This window comes from Carcharhinus amblyrhynchos, chromosome 6 (genome assembly GCF_965287045.1).
Source record: "Carcharhinus amblyrhynchos chromosome 6, sCarAmb.v2.hapA, whole genome shotgun sequence".
Classification (NCBI taxonomy): domain Eukaryota; kingdom Metazoa; phylum Chordata; class Chondrichthyes; order Carcharhiniformes; family Carcharhinidae; genus Carcharhinus; species Carcharhinus amblyrhynchos.
This window is the reverse complement of record NC_137329.1, coordinates 126,684,128-126,696,573: the sequence shown is the minus strand read 5'-3', so window position 1 is coordinate 126,696,573 and position 12,446 is coordinate 126,684,128. Positions and strand designations below refer to the sequence as shown.

The following is a 12,446-nucleotide window of genomic DNA, read 5'->3' as shown; positions in this document are numbered from 1 at the left end:
CACAGTAAGAAGTCACTCAACACCAGGTTTAAGTCCAACCAGTTTATTTGATAATAAACCCACAAGCTTTTGGAAACAGTGTTCCTTCGTCAGGTGTGTGGAAGGTTTGATCAGAGAAGGGCAAATCAAATCAGTATTCTGTAAACTGTGTGTGACTTTATATGCCCTTCTCTGATCAGAACCTTCCACACACCTGTTGAAGGAACACTGTTTCCGAAAGCTTGTGGGTTTACTATCAAATAAACTGGCTGGACTCTAACCTGGTGTGAGACTTTTTACTGTAGACTCTTTACTCAGAGAGTGGTTGGGGTGTGGAATGCACTGCCTGCTGTGATGGTGGAGTTGGACACTTTAGGAACTTCCAAGCAGTTATTGGATAGGTACATGGAGCACACCAGAATAATAGGGAGTGGGATAGCTTGATCTTGGTTTCGGACAAAGCTTGGTACAACATCAAAGGCTGAAGGGCCTGTAATGTGCTGCACTGTTCTATGTTCTATAGAAAACCTGCCCAAATTCTCAAATTGCAATCCTGATTCAAGCAGTATAAAACATAGAACACTACAACACAAACAGGCCCTTTGGCCCACGAGTTGCGCCGCTCACATCAACACCTACCAATCTACAGACCTATCTATAACCCCCAACCCCATTAAACCCCATATACTCATCCAGAAGTCTTTTAAAAGACCCCAGCGAGTTCGCCTCCACCACCACTGACGGCAGCCGATTCCATTCACTCACCACCCTCTGAGTGAAAAACTTACCCCTAACATCACTTCTGTACTTTCCTCCCCGCACCTTAAATCTGTGTCCTCTCGTAGCGATCATTTCAACCCGGGGAAATAGCCTCTGAGAATCCACCCTATCTATTCCTCTCAACATTTTATAAACCTCTATCAGGTCGCCTCTCAACCTTCGTCTCTCCAGGGAGAAGAGACCCAGCTCCCTCAACCTAACTTCATAAGGCATGCCTCCCAGTGCAGGCAACATCCTTGTAAATCTCCTCTGTACCCTTTCAATAGCTTCTACGTCTTTCCTATAGTGAGGTGACCAGAACTGCGCACAGTACTCCAAATGAGGCCTGACTAGGGTCTTATAAAGTTGCAGCATTACCTCCCGACTCCTAAACTCAACCCCTCGATTAATGAAGGCCAGTACACCATACGCCTTCTTGACCACCTCTTCCACCTGCGAGGCCGATTTAAGAGTCCTGTGGACCCGGACCCCAAGATCCTTCTGCTCTTCAACACTACTCAGACTTCTGCCCTTGATAGTGTACTCATTCATCCCGTTGGTTCTGCCAAAATGGACGACTACACATTTATCCGCGTTGAAGTCCATCTGCCACTTCTCCGCCCAGTCCTGCATCCTATTTATGTCCTGCTGCAACTTTTGACATCCTTCCAGACCATCCACAACACCACCGACCTTCGTGTCATCAGCGAACTTACTTACCCATCCCTCTACTTCCTCATCCAGGTCATTTATGAAAATGACAAACAGCAAGGGTCCTAGAACAGATCCCTGGGGCACTCCGCTGGTGACTGACCTCCATTCAGAAAAAGACCCATCCACAACTACTCTCTGCCTTCTGCAGGCAAGCCAGTTCTGGATCCACAAGGCCAAGGGCCCTTGGATCCCATGCCCTCTCACCTTCTGTCACCTACTGTGACAGTATGTCACATTCCCATGATCATATACAGAAAAGAGATTTCTCAGCAAGTCCAGCAAAAAGGAACAGTCAGGTCTACTGAGTAGATTATATCCATGATGTGGGTATGCCGGCGTTGGACTGGCGTAAACACAGTGAAAAGTCTGACAACACCAGGTTTTAGTCCAACCTATTTATTTGATAATATACTCACAAGCTTTCGGGGTTAGCCCCTTCGTCAGGTGAATGGAGAGTTCTGGCCTCCGACAGAGCATATAAAGCATAGACAGTTTAGAGATTACTGATTAGAATGCGAATCCTTACACCTAACCTGCTGTTCAAGACCTGAAGTGGCTGATAATGTGAGTGGAAGGAGCACTGATCACAGTTTAAAGAGATGTGTATTGTCTCCAGACAGTACAGTAAGTGAGGTTTTGCAAACCCAGGCAAGTCACGGGGGTTACAGATAGTGCGACATGAACCCAAGATCCCTGTTGAGATCGTCCTCATGTGTGCGGAACTTGGCTATCAGTCTCTGCTCAGCGACTCTGCGCTGTCGTGTGTCGTGAAGGCCGCCTTGGCTAATGAGACAGTCGATGAACCAGAACAGCCGACAGAGAGATCCGCAGTGCAACAGCCTAAGAGGAAGGAATCCAATTGGACTCCTCTGGAAGGCCGCTGCCCTCGACTGGACTTGTATGCCCAAACCATCAGGAGGTGCGTTAACACCAGATTCATCAGCCGCACTCACAAGACAGCCCCGAACATCACCCAAGCACAACGCAACGCCATCCACGCTCTCAAGACAAACTGCAACATTGTCATCAAACCAGCAGACAAAGGAGGGACCATCGTCATACTGAACAGAACGGATTACTGTAAAGAAGTGTACCGACAACTAAACAATGAGGAACACTACAGACAATTACCCACAGATCCGACCAAAGAACACACTCGTCAACTCAACAATCTGATCAAGACCTTTGATCCGGACCTTCAGAGCACCCTCCGTGCTCTCATTCCACGTACTCCCCGCATTGGAGATCTCTACTGCCTCCCAAAGATACACAAGGCAAACACACCTGGCCGTCCCATCGTATCGGGCAATGGAACTCTGTGTGAGAACCTCTCCGGCTACGTCGAGGGCATCCTGAAACCCATTGTACAAAGAACCCCCAGCTTTTGTCGCGACACTACGGACTTCCTACTGAAACTCAGCACACACGGAGCAGTTGAACCAGGGACACTCCTCGTCACAATGGATGTCTCAGCGCTCTACACCAACATCCCCCACAACGATGGCATTGCTGCGACTGCCTCAGTACTCAATGCAGACAACTGCCAGTTTCCAGATGCAATTTTACAACTCATCCGCTTTATCCTGGACCACAATGTCTTCACCTTCAACAACCAGTTTTTCATCCAGACACATGGAACAGCCATGGGGACCAAATTTGCACCTCAATATGCCAACATCTTCATGCACAGGTTCGAACAAGACTTCTTCACTGCACAGAATCTTCAACCAATGCTGTACACTAGATACATTGATGACATTTTCTTCCTTTGGCCTCATGGTGAAGAATCACTGAAACAATTATATGATGATATCAACAAATTCCACCCCACCATCAGACTCACCATGGACTATTCCCCAGAATCAGTTGCATTCTTGGACACACGCATCTCCATTAAGGACGGTCACCTCAGCACCAACTGAGGCTGGTCAGACAAGCAAGCCCACAGACAATCTCACAATGCTCCACTTCTCCAGTTTCCACCCTAAACATGTTAAAGAAGCCATTCCCTATGGACAAGCCCTCCGTATACACAGGATTTGCTCAGATGAGGAGGATCGTGACAGACACCTCCAGACCCTGAAAGATGCCCTCATAAGAACAGGATATGGTGCTCGACTCATAGATCGGCAGTCCCGATGCGCCACAGCGAAAAACCGCACCGATCTCCTCAGAAGGCAAACACGGGACACAGTGGACAGAGTACCCTTCGTCGTCCAGTACTTCCCTGGAGCGGAGAAGCTACGACATCTTCTCCGGAGTCTTCAACATATCATTGATGAAGACGAACATCTCGCCAGGGCTATCCCCACACCCCCACTTCTTGCTTTCAGACAACCACACAACCTCAAACAGACCATTGTTCGCAGCAAACTACCCAGCCTTCAGGAGAACAGTGACCACAATACCACACAACCCTGTCACAGCAACCTCTGCAAGACATGCCGGATCATCGACATGGATACCATCATCACACGTGAGAATACCATCCACCAGGTACATGGTAAATACTCTTGCAACTCGGCCAACATTGTCTACCTGATACGTTGCAAGAAAGGATGTCCCGAAGCATGGTACATTGGGGAGACCATGCAGACGCTACGACAACGGATGAATGAACATCGCTCGACAGTCACCAGGCAAGACTGTTCCCTTCCTGTTGGCGAACACTTCAGTGGTCACGGGCATTCAGCCTCTGACCTTCGGGTAAGCATTCTCCAAGGCGGCCTTCACGACACACGACAGCGCAGAGTCGCTGAACAGAGACTGATAGCCAAGTTCCGCACACATGAGGACGGTCTCAACAGGGATCTTGGGTTCATGTCGCACTATCTGTAACCCCCGTGACTTGCCTGGGTTTGCAAAACCTCACTTACTGTACTGTCTGGAGACAATACACATCTCTTTAAACTGTGATCAGTGCTCCTTCCACTCACATTATCAGCCACTTCAGGTCTTGAACAGCAGGTTAGGTGTAAGGATTCGCATTCTAATCAGTAATCTCTAAACTGTCTATGCTTTATATGCTCTGTCTGAGGCCAGAACTCTCCATTCACCTGACGAAGGGGCTAACCCCGAAAGCTTGTGAGTATATTATCAAATAAATAGGTTGGACTAAAACCTGGTGTTGTCAGACTTTTCACTAGATTATATCCATCAGGAAAGGCAGACTAGACTGAAGTTTCAACATCTAGAAAAGGGAAAGTAATGTGATAGATGTCTTGAAGGTTGTGAAAGGGTTTGATAGGATAGATGTAGCAAAGATGTTTTCCAGTTATGGGAAGACCAGAACAAAGGCCATCGCTATAAGGTAGTACTGAGCAAATCCAATGGAAAACTCAGGAAAAATATCTTTACCCAAGAGTGGTGAGAATGTGGAACTGCTTAGTGTGATTCTGTGCTCCAGCGGCCTCAGGAGAGTGGAATGGATGAAAATAGACTCATTGCACAGATCAGCTCTGTTTAAGGTTTATTTTTTGTTCATGATGAGCAGGTGGGTTCTCTGTGCCAATCATACTGAACCGGTGAAGGGATTCCTGGGTCGATATCTACGCCGTAAGCTGATTGAGACAGAAATCGACCAAAACATGCGCAACAGTGACCTCCTGAGAATCATTGACTGGATTCCCAAAGTGTGGCAACATCTGAATGGTTTTTTAGAAACACACAGTTCTTCCGATGTAACTATTGGTGAGTTGAAATTCACAAAGTGTAGCCCGATCTGCCTTTCCCCTATAGGAGATAAGCTTCTGTGAGAAAATCCTTGGTTTCACTTTAACCAGTTTATTACATTTCCACGTTTCAGGTCCCCGGCTATTCCTCTCATGCCCATTGGATGTAGATGGTTCGAGGGTTTGGTTCACAGACCTCTGGAACTATTCTCTCATACCATACCTTCTGGAAGCAGTTCGAGAAGGCCTCCAGGTAATGCCTTTGACAAATCATTCCAAGGCTTTGTCCCATGGCTCTGTGCATTGAATCCACATTCATATTGCCTTAGTTTCTAATATCCAAATGTTAAAAAGTACGCCAGAGTCGAGATGCATTCAGATAAGTTGCTTATTAGTCGACACATGATGGTGCTTTCGTAGATTAGACGGGGATCAGCTGCACTGATATCACAAAACATTAAGTGTTGAAAGAGCCCATTCATGGTCATAAGATATAGGAACAGAATTAGGCCATTCGGCCCATCGAGTCTGCTCCACCATTCGATCCTGGCTGAATTGCGCCTCATCCCTGTTTTCCTGCCTTCTTCCCTTAACCCTTCAACCCAGAACCAATTAAAAATCTAACTCCTCAAATCTACTCACTGTCCCAGCATCCACTGCACTTTGGGAGAGTGAATTCCACAGATTCACAACCCTTTGGGAGAAATAGTTTCCCCTCAGTGTCTGTGCTAGGGCTTTGACAGAGCAATGCGATTAGTCACACTCCATCCTCACCCTGCCTCTTAACTGTCCCTGACGGCCTGAACATCATTCCCTTTCCAGCATTTATCCAATTCTTTTTGAAAGTTACTATCCAATCTGCTCACACTCCCCTTTTTAAACAACACACCCCAGTCACAATACTCCAGTCACTGTGAATCTCATAGGGGACGATCCTATTAAAAGAATCCTCGGTGCGGAGGAAGTGTGAAACAGGGAAGTTTCACAGCCATTTTCTCGGCAAGAGAAAAATCAAAGGTGTGATCTTAGCTGCCACTGCAGCAAAGTTGGAGAATTTTGCAGCCAGCCAAATCTCTGTTCACTGCGACGAAATGACAAAATCCCGCCAGCATGATCAATGGTAAGATTCCAGCCCAAATCTTACAACACTTGGGGAGAAAAACAGACAAAGTGTGATTCTCGCCAGTAGGGGGCATGGACAGAGTCTATTCACACCAGGAAGCCGGCTGCTGACTGCGAGGGGTTGCTATGCTCATGCACCTCATCTCCCAGTACATTACGCACAAGAGTATATTGTTCTTTCAGAGATCATCACTGTCTCCAGCCCCCCAGGCATCACTGCCCCTGCCCGACTGATCGCCCTCCCGATCACAGCCCCCCCTCCCCGACTGTGGATCACCCCTTTGTCCGCCCCCAATTAAGGCTCCTGCTGCCCCATTAATCACCATCCACAATCAGCAGTGCCAGTGTGCCAGGCTGGCACTGCCCAAGGAGCACAGCCCCTCCCTGCCCCGACCATCCAAGGGGCTCAGTGGCCTCCGGTATGACTGGTGAGGCCTTCATGTCAAGTCCCTGTTGATGGGGACCTCATTTGACCCTCACTGGTGAGGATCTTCAGAACTGAGGCTGGTCAGACAAGCCAGCCCAGACGATAATGTGGAAATCTGGAATCTCTCTCCCCGCAGAAACCATTAGGTGGGATTTTACCCGTATTTGGCAAAATACAGCAGCTAGTGGAAAATCAGCGTTGCTGGTTTTTACTGTGTTGTATCATTGGGAAAAAGCATTTCAAGGAGTGACTGCCACAACGTCACGACACCGGGGTGGGGTCAATCAGAAACTTAGTTTCTAAAAGATCGGGGTGACATTTTTTAAAGGCTGTCCCAGTGCACAGATGTTTGCCAGGGACATCCCACCCCCTTACACCCACAGAACCACCCCCCCTACCCCCAGCACTATTCAGGTGTGACCCTCTCCCCTCTGAGCGATGCACTCACTGAGCTCCTCCGAGCAATGTGCCCCCTATGGGAGAATGGGCGTAATTCAGACTGCTCTGCCTTTGCGCTGATGTGAAAAGGGGAGGAATGATTGAAGTGTAGATGCTTAACAATGATATGTAAACATAAAAATAGTGATGTTTCTCACATTAAAACATTACTGGTGGGTGAGATGAAATGGGGGGGGGGGAGGGGAGGTTGGGGGGGGTGGTGGTAATCATGCCCATTTTTACGATGGCTCAGAATGTGAGAGTTTCCACTCCTGTCGCCAAACCTAATCACACAGTGGGACAGGAAAGAAAGCCGGAATACCCTCCTCCTGTTTCTGAAACTGCATTATTGTGCAAAATGCTCAGATAACATACTGCATAGAACATAGAACATTCCAGCGCAGTACAGGCCCTTCGGCCCTCGATGTTGCGTCGACCAGTGGAACCAATCTAATGACCCTCTAACCTAAACTATTCCAATGTTATCCATATGCCTATCCACTGAGCATTTGAACGCCCTTAAAGTTGGCGGGTCCACAACTGTTGCAGGCAGGGCATTCCACGCCCTTACTACCCTCTGAGTAAAGAACCTACTTCTGACATCCGTCCTATAATCTCCTGTCACCTTCCAGTTATACGGCAAGAGAGCTCAATGGGAAGATCCTGCCAAGTGGGTTGTGGACACGTACCCCTGGAACGCTGGCTCTTTACAACATGAATGGCCGTCCCTGCTGCAGCTGAGACCTGAGGATGTTGGGTATGATGGGCACCCGTCTGCCAAGGAAGGAGCTTCCTCCAAGCACGTTCCACAGAGCGATAGTGACGGAGACCCACTGGTGAGTGATGCTTTGTAAACGTGGCACTTTGAGTTGTAACTCTCGTCACTGCTCTCTCCGGTGCTGGGCTTTATTATCACTCCGGCTGCACAGTTTTGCATTTAGATGACTTGATGTCAGTCACGCCACAATGAAGGTGGCTGACGGTCTCCAAATTCACAATAACGTTCTCAAAACAGGCAAGTGGCAAAGCTTGATTCAGGCTCCATGTTTTTCCCAGAATATGAAAGTAAAATGCATTGAGAATTTGCAATTCTTCTCACCTTCTGCCTTAGAGATACCGTGTAAATGAATGGCTGATGTCGGAGTTGTTGTTGGTACACTGAGAGCTCTTCCACATTCTCTGTTTACTTTTATTTTGGTTCACTTCAGGTTGCCTGGTTACAGATTGTTTGCCGTTAGGCTAAACTGCCAAAGGATACAGTTCTAGAGATGGAAAAGAACCTTCACAAATGTTGTTCTGTCAAACCGCGGGCAAAATATTGAAATTAGGTGAAAGGAATGGTCGCAATGTTGTAGAAGATAACAGCCACAACGCCACGTTTGGTTTTAACAGGTGTTCTTCTCAGGTGTAACTTGTCCGTATAGAAACACAGGCACCATGGGCAGAATTCTCCGGCTGGTCACGCTGGCGGGATTCTCCAGTCCCGCCGGCAGCACGCCCCTGCCCATGGGATTCCTGCCGGCGTGAGGTGACATCAGTGGGAATTTCCATTGACAGCAGTGGGACTGGAGAATCCCACTGCTAGCAAACAACGCACCACCTCCCACCCAGGGGAAACATACGGCTGAGAGGCCGGGTGGCTCAGTGGCTAACACTGCTGTCTCACAGCGCCAGGGATCCAGGTTCGATTCCCGGCTTGGGTCACTGCGTGTGTGGAGTTTGCACATTCTCCCCATGTCTGCGTGGGTTTCCTCCCACAGCCCAAGGATGTGCGGGTTAGGGTGGATTAGCCACGCTAAATTGACCCTTAGTATCAGGGGGACTAGCAAGGGTAAATGCATGGAGTTATGGGAATAGGGTCTGGATGGGATTGTGGTCAGTGCAGACTCAATGGGCCAAATGGCCTCCTTCTGAACTGTAGGGATTCTATGAATCTCGGCCCTCCTCTTTCTAAATGAAGAGGTGCTGACCATTTAGTCTTGCATATTGTTACAGTGACTGCCTTTGGGCTTTAGGCAGTATCATTACTGACCACGCTGAACGTGTGATCTTTTTTCCAGATGAACATGTTGATGAGGCTGCAGGAAGCGGCCAATTACTCCAGCGCCCAGAGCTGTGACAGCGACAGCGCCAGTCACCACGATGACATTTTAGATTCATCCTTGGAATCGACGCTTTAACATGAATGTGGAGTGGGGGCTGGGGCTGGGGCTGGTGGACAGCTCACAGGCAGCTGGTCAGAGTCCCACCCCACCCACTGACGGTGTAAACAGCACAGCGAGGGCACGGTCACCCTCCGGACACTGATTGCACGGAGGAAAGGAATTTCTTGATGAGAGGTCAGCGAGCTTGTGTCAGCCGCGTTGGAGGACACACACACTAACAAGCACCATTGGAGTTTCATTTATCAACAGCTAAACAAGCTGTTGTTGACATGTACATAAATAATAAAGTACACACAACACACACAAAAATATATTGCACATGAATCAAGCCAAACTGGAACTTTACAAAGTATTTACGTGTGTAATCCTGGTTTTTATTTGAATTGAGGTGCTGCAAAGAGTGATCAGATGATCTCTGTCCTAACCTCAGCTCTGTATTATCGTGGTGCTGGTCAAAGCAACCAGAAACAGTCTTTGGTTTACATCCCTGCCCCTGGTCCTCCTCCCCCTCCCCCCCCGCCCCCACCCCGGCTTGCACACAATAAGCACAAATTGGGGAGCAGTGTGCAATCGCAGGGCAGTGAACTTCCCAAATAACATGCTGGACACATCTCTGCTTTCCCGGTGCTGCTGCTCTGAAGTCATTTTCTTTTTGTAACAGGCTTCATCCTCTGGATTTTTACTGCTGTATGTACAGTGTTTTTATTTTAAATTGCAGGTCTTTTAACTTGACGAAAAGGTCTCTCAGTCACCAGACTTATTCAAACCTCCGCCACAGGTACAAGTGACAATCCTGTCTTGTGAAGGGCTACATCAGTAAGAGGTTATGAGAAGTGTCCAGGTGAGAATAACATTCAATATGGTGCTGAATCAATTGCCTTATTCTCAATAGGTTACAGGACTAAAATCAAGCCACTTAATTTCCTCCGCAAATGTTTGTAACTTGCAACTCTTGTGTTTGAAAGACTGTAAGGGGAGCAGGTTCACTAGTTCCACACTCTGTAGACCCAGGACTTTGGGAGAATGAGGAGGGACGACCATAGACGCAGTAGGGGCTGGGTGAAAGGGCAGCTTGGAATAATTGACCAAGCAAAGACTATACATAAAACCCACCCCTGTTCACTGTGTGTGTCTTTGCCCTCTCTCCCTCCGTCACCCCACCCCCCCCCCCCCTTCTCACTTTAGTTTGTCTTAGAATTTACAAATGGTGGGTCAGTGAAGTGGATACAGACAATAATTGATACGTGTATACAAGTGATTCTCCACTGAACTTAACCCAGCAGAACTGGGAGCATTCGACAGAGAGCATGAGCACAGAATGTTTTCTTGTATAAACTTTCAGCATGTTTTTACTGCCTATATGCAAAACTGAAACTCGCTCAGAGGGAAGGAGAGGCTATTTTAATGTCAACCCGCCTGGCACTGTCTCAATTATTCCCCTTCCTCCCACTCCTCACTTGAGAATTCAAATTGGCTCACTGTTCAATTCTGCCTGATTTGACCAGTTTGCCACCCCAGGCTGGTTTAGGTTAAAGTTGGCCCCTTGTCTTTCCTGTACTAATGAACAAAGGGACAACTCACTCTCATTTTTTTTATTTGTGGGGGAGTTGGTGGGTGCATAATTGCATTTCACTGGGTTTCACTCTCACTCTCTGGGAAGAGGTTTGTTTTTCTGATTTCTTCGTGTTAGAAAGGGTTTTTGCACAAGTGTAAATAGATAAAACAAAAAAAAGGACAAAGAAAGAAAAAATGTTTTTTTTTGCCTTGCACAGTGAAGAGTTGAGAATTTCTGATATGTGTTTTACTTGGTGTAAACATTTATTTCACTTGAATATGCTGGGATTTTTTGTAAAGAGAATTCTCTGTCTAGACGAAATGTGTTTTATTTTGTGTGATGATCGTTAGCGGAAGCTGCCATCTTCCCCAGTTTCAAATGAGCCACAGGTGGACCACTGCCAATTTCTAATCATCTGTGTGACTGGTGCTTCTGAATCGAGTGTCTGTTTTGTTTTAGCCTCTATAGCACAAATCTGCCATCAGCCCAAACTGCCCATCTGTGATACATCTCAGTGAGACTTTGGGAACTTTTCTTTTTGTGAACCAGTTTTCTGTAAAACACATTTTGTATTCTGTACATTTTGATGTAACATATGATGTATATAATCAGTGAGAACAATCGAGAAATGATCAAAACTATCATCAGGAGAGTTCTTTTTGTAGTCTCTTTCAGGTGTTAAACTTTAATTTTGAGTATTTGGATGTAATCAGGTTAATGAGCCGTTATCATTAATCCTGGATTTTAATCACCCCCTTCATCTTGTAAACCAGCTTGTACATGTTTTATTTCCCCCCCTCCCCCTCCAAATTATGCACATTGTATCTGTCTAAATTATGACTTTGCCATTAAAGTGAAACTATTTATTGAACCAAGGTTCTTTTTGACATGTTGGACCCACTTTGGTAGCAATAATAGGAATACAGATGACTACTTGAACGGGTGTGAATTGAGAGAGGTGGACACTCAATGAGACCTTGGTGTTCTCGTGTATCAGTCACTGAAAGTAAGTGCGCAGGTACAGCAGGCAGTAAGGAAGGCAAAAAGGATAGCAAGAGGATTTGAGTGTAGGGATAGAGATGTTTTGCTGCAATTGTATTGGGCGTGGATGAGACCACCTGGAGTATTGTGTGCAGTTTTAGTGTCCTTATCTGTGAAAGAATGTCCTTTCTATAGAGGGAGAACAGCAAAGGTTTATCTCTCATTTGACAGTCTGGCAGGTCTGTCAAATGAGGAGAGATCAAGTCAGTTTGGATTATATTCACTGGAGTTTAAAAGAGTGAGAGGGAATCTTATAGAAACTTATAAAATTCTAACGGGGTTAGACAGGGTAGATTCAGGAAGAATGTTCCCAATGGTGGGGGGAGTCCAGAACTAAGGGTCAGAGTTTGAGGATAAGGGGTAAACCTTTTAGAACTGAGGTGAGGAGAAATTTCTTCACCCAGAGGGTGGTGAACGTGTGGAATTCACTCCCACAGAAAGTTGTTGAGGTCAAAACGTTGTCTGATTTCAAGAAGAAATTCGACATAGCCTTTGGAGTTAAAGAGTTCAAGGGATATGGGGGGAGGAGGGATCAGGATATTGAATTCAATGATCAGCCATGATCATAATGAATG

At 46.8% G+C, this 12,446-nt stretch overlaps 1 protein-coding gene across 2 annotated transcripts in view; it reads left to right on the top strand.

Moving 5' to 3' along the window:
• The window catches only part of nav3 (neuron navigator 3), a 360,827-nt gene extending 349,157 nt beyond the window's left edge, over positions 1 to 11,670 (top strand). For both annotated transcript variants that reach the window (XM_080191445.1, XM_080191444.1), the window contains exons 37-40: positions 4,946 to 5,142; positions 5,258 to 5,376; positions 7,743 to 7,946; positions 9,171 to 11,670. In XM_080191445.1, coding sequence (XP_080047571.1) covers positions 4,946 to 5,142; positions 5,258 to 5,376; positions 7,743 to 7,946; positions 9,171 to 9,290 — 640 coding nt within the window. In that variant the 3' untranslated portion in view covers positions 9,291 to 11,670. The remainder of the gene's footprint in view (positions 1 to 4,945; positions 5,143 to 5,257; positions 5,377 to 7,742; positions 7,947 to 9,170) is intronic.
• Positions 11,671 to 12,446: the final 776 nt, after the last annotated feature.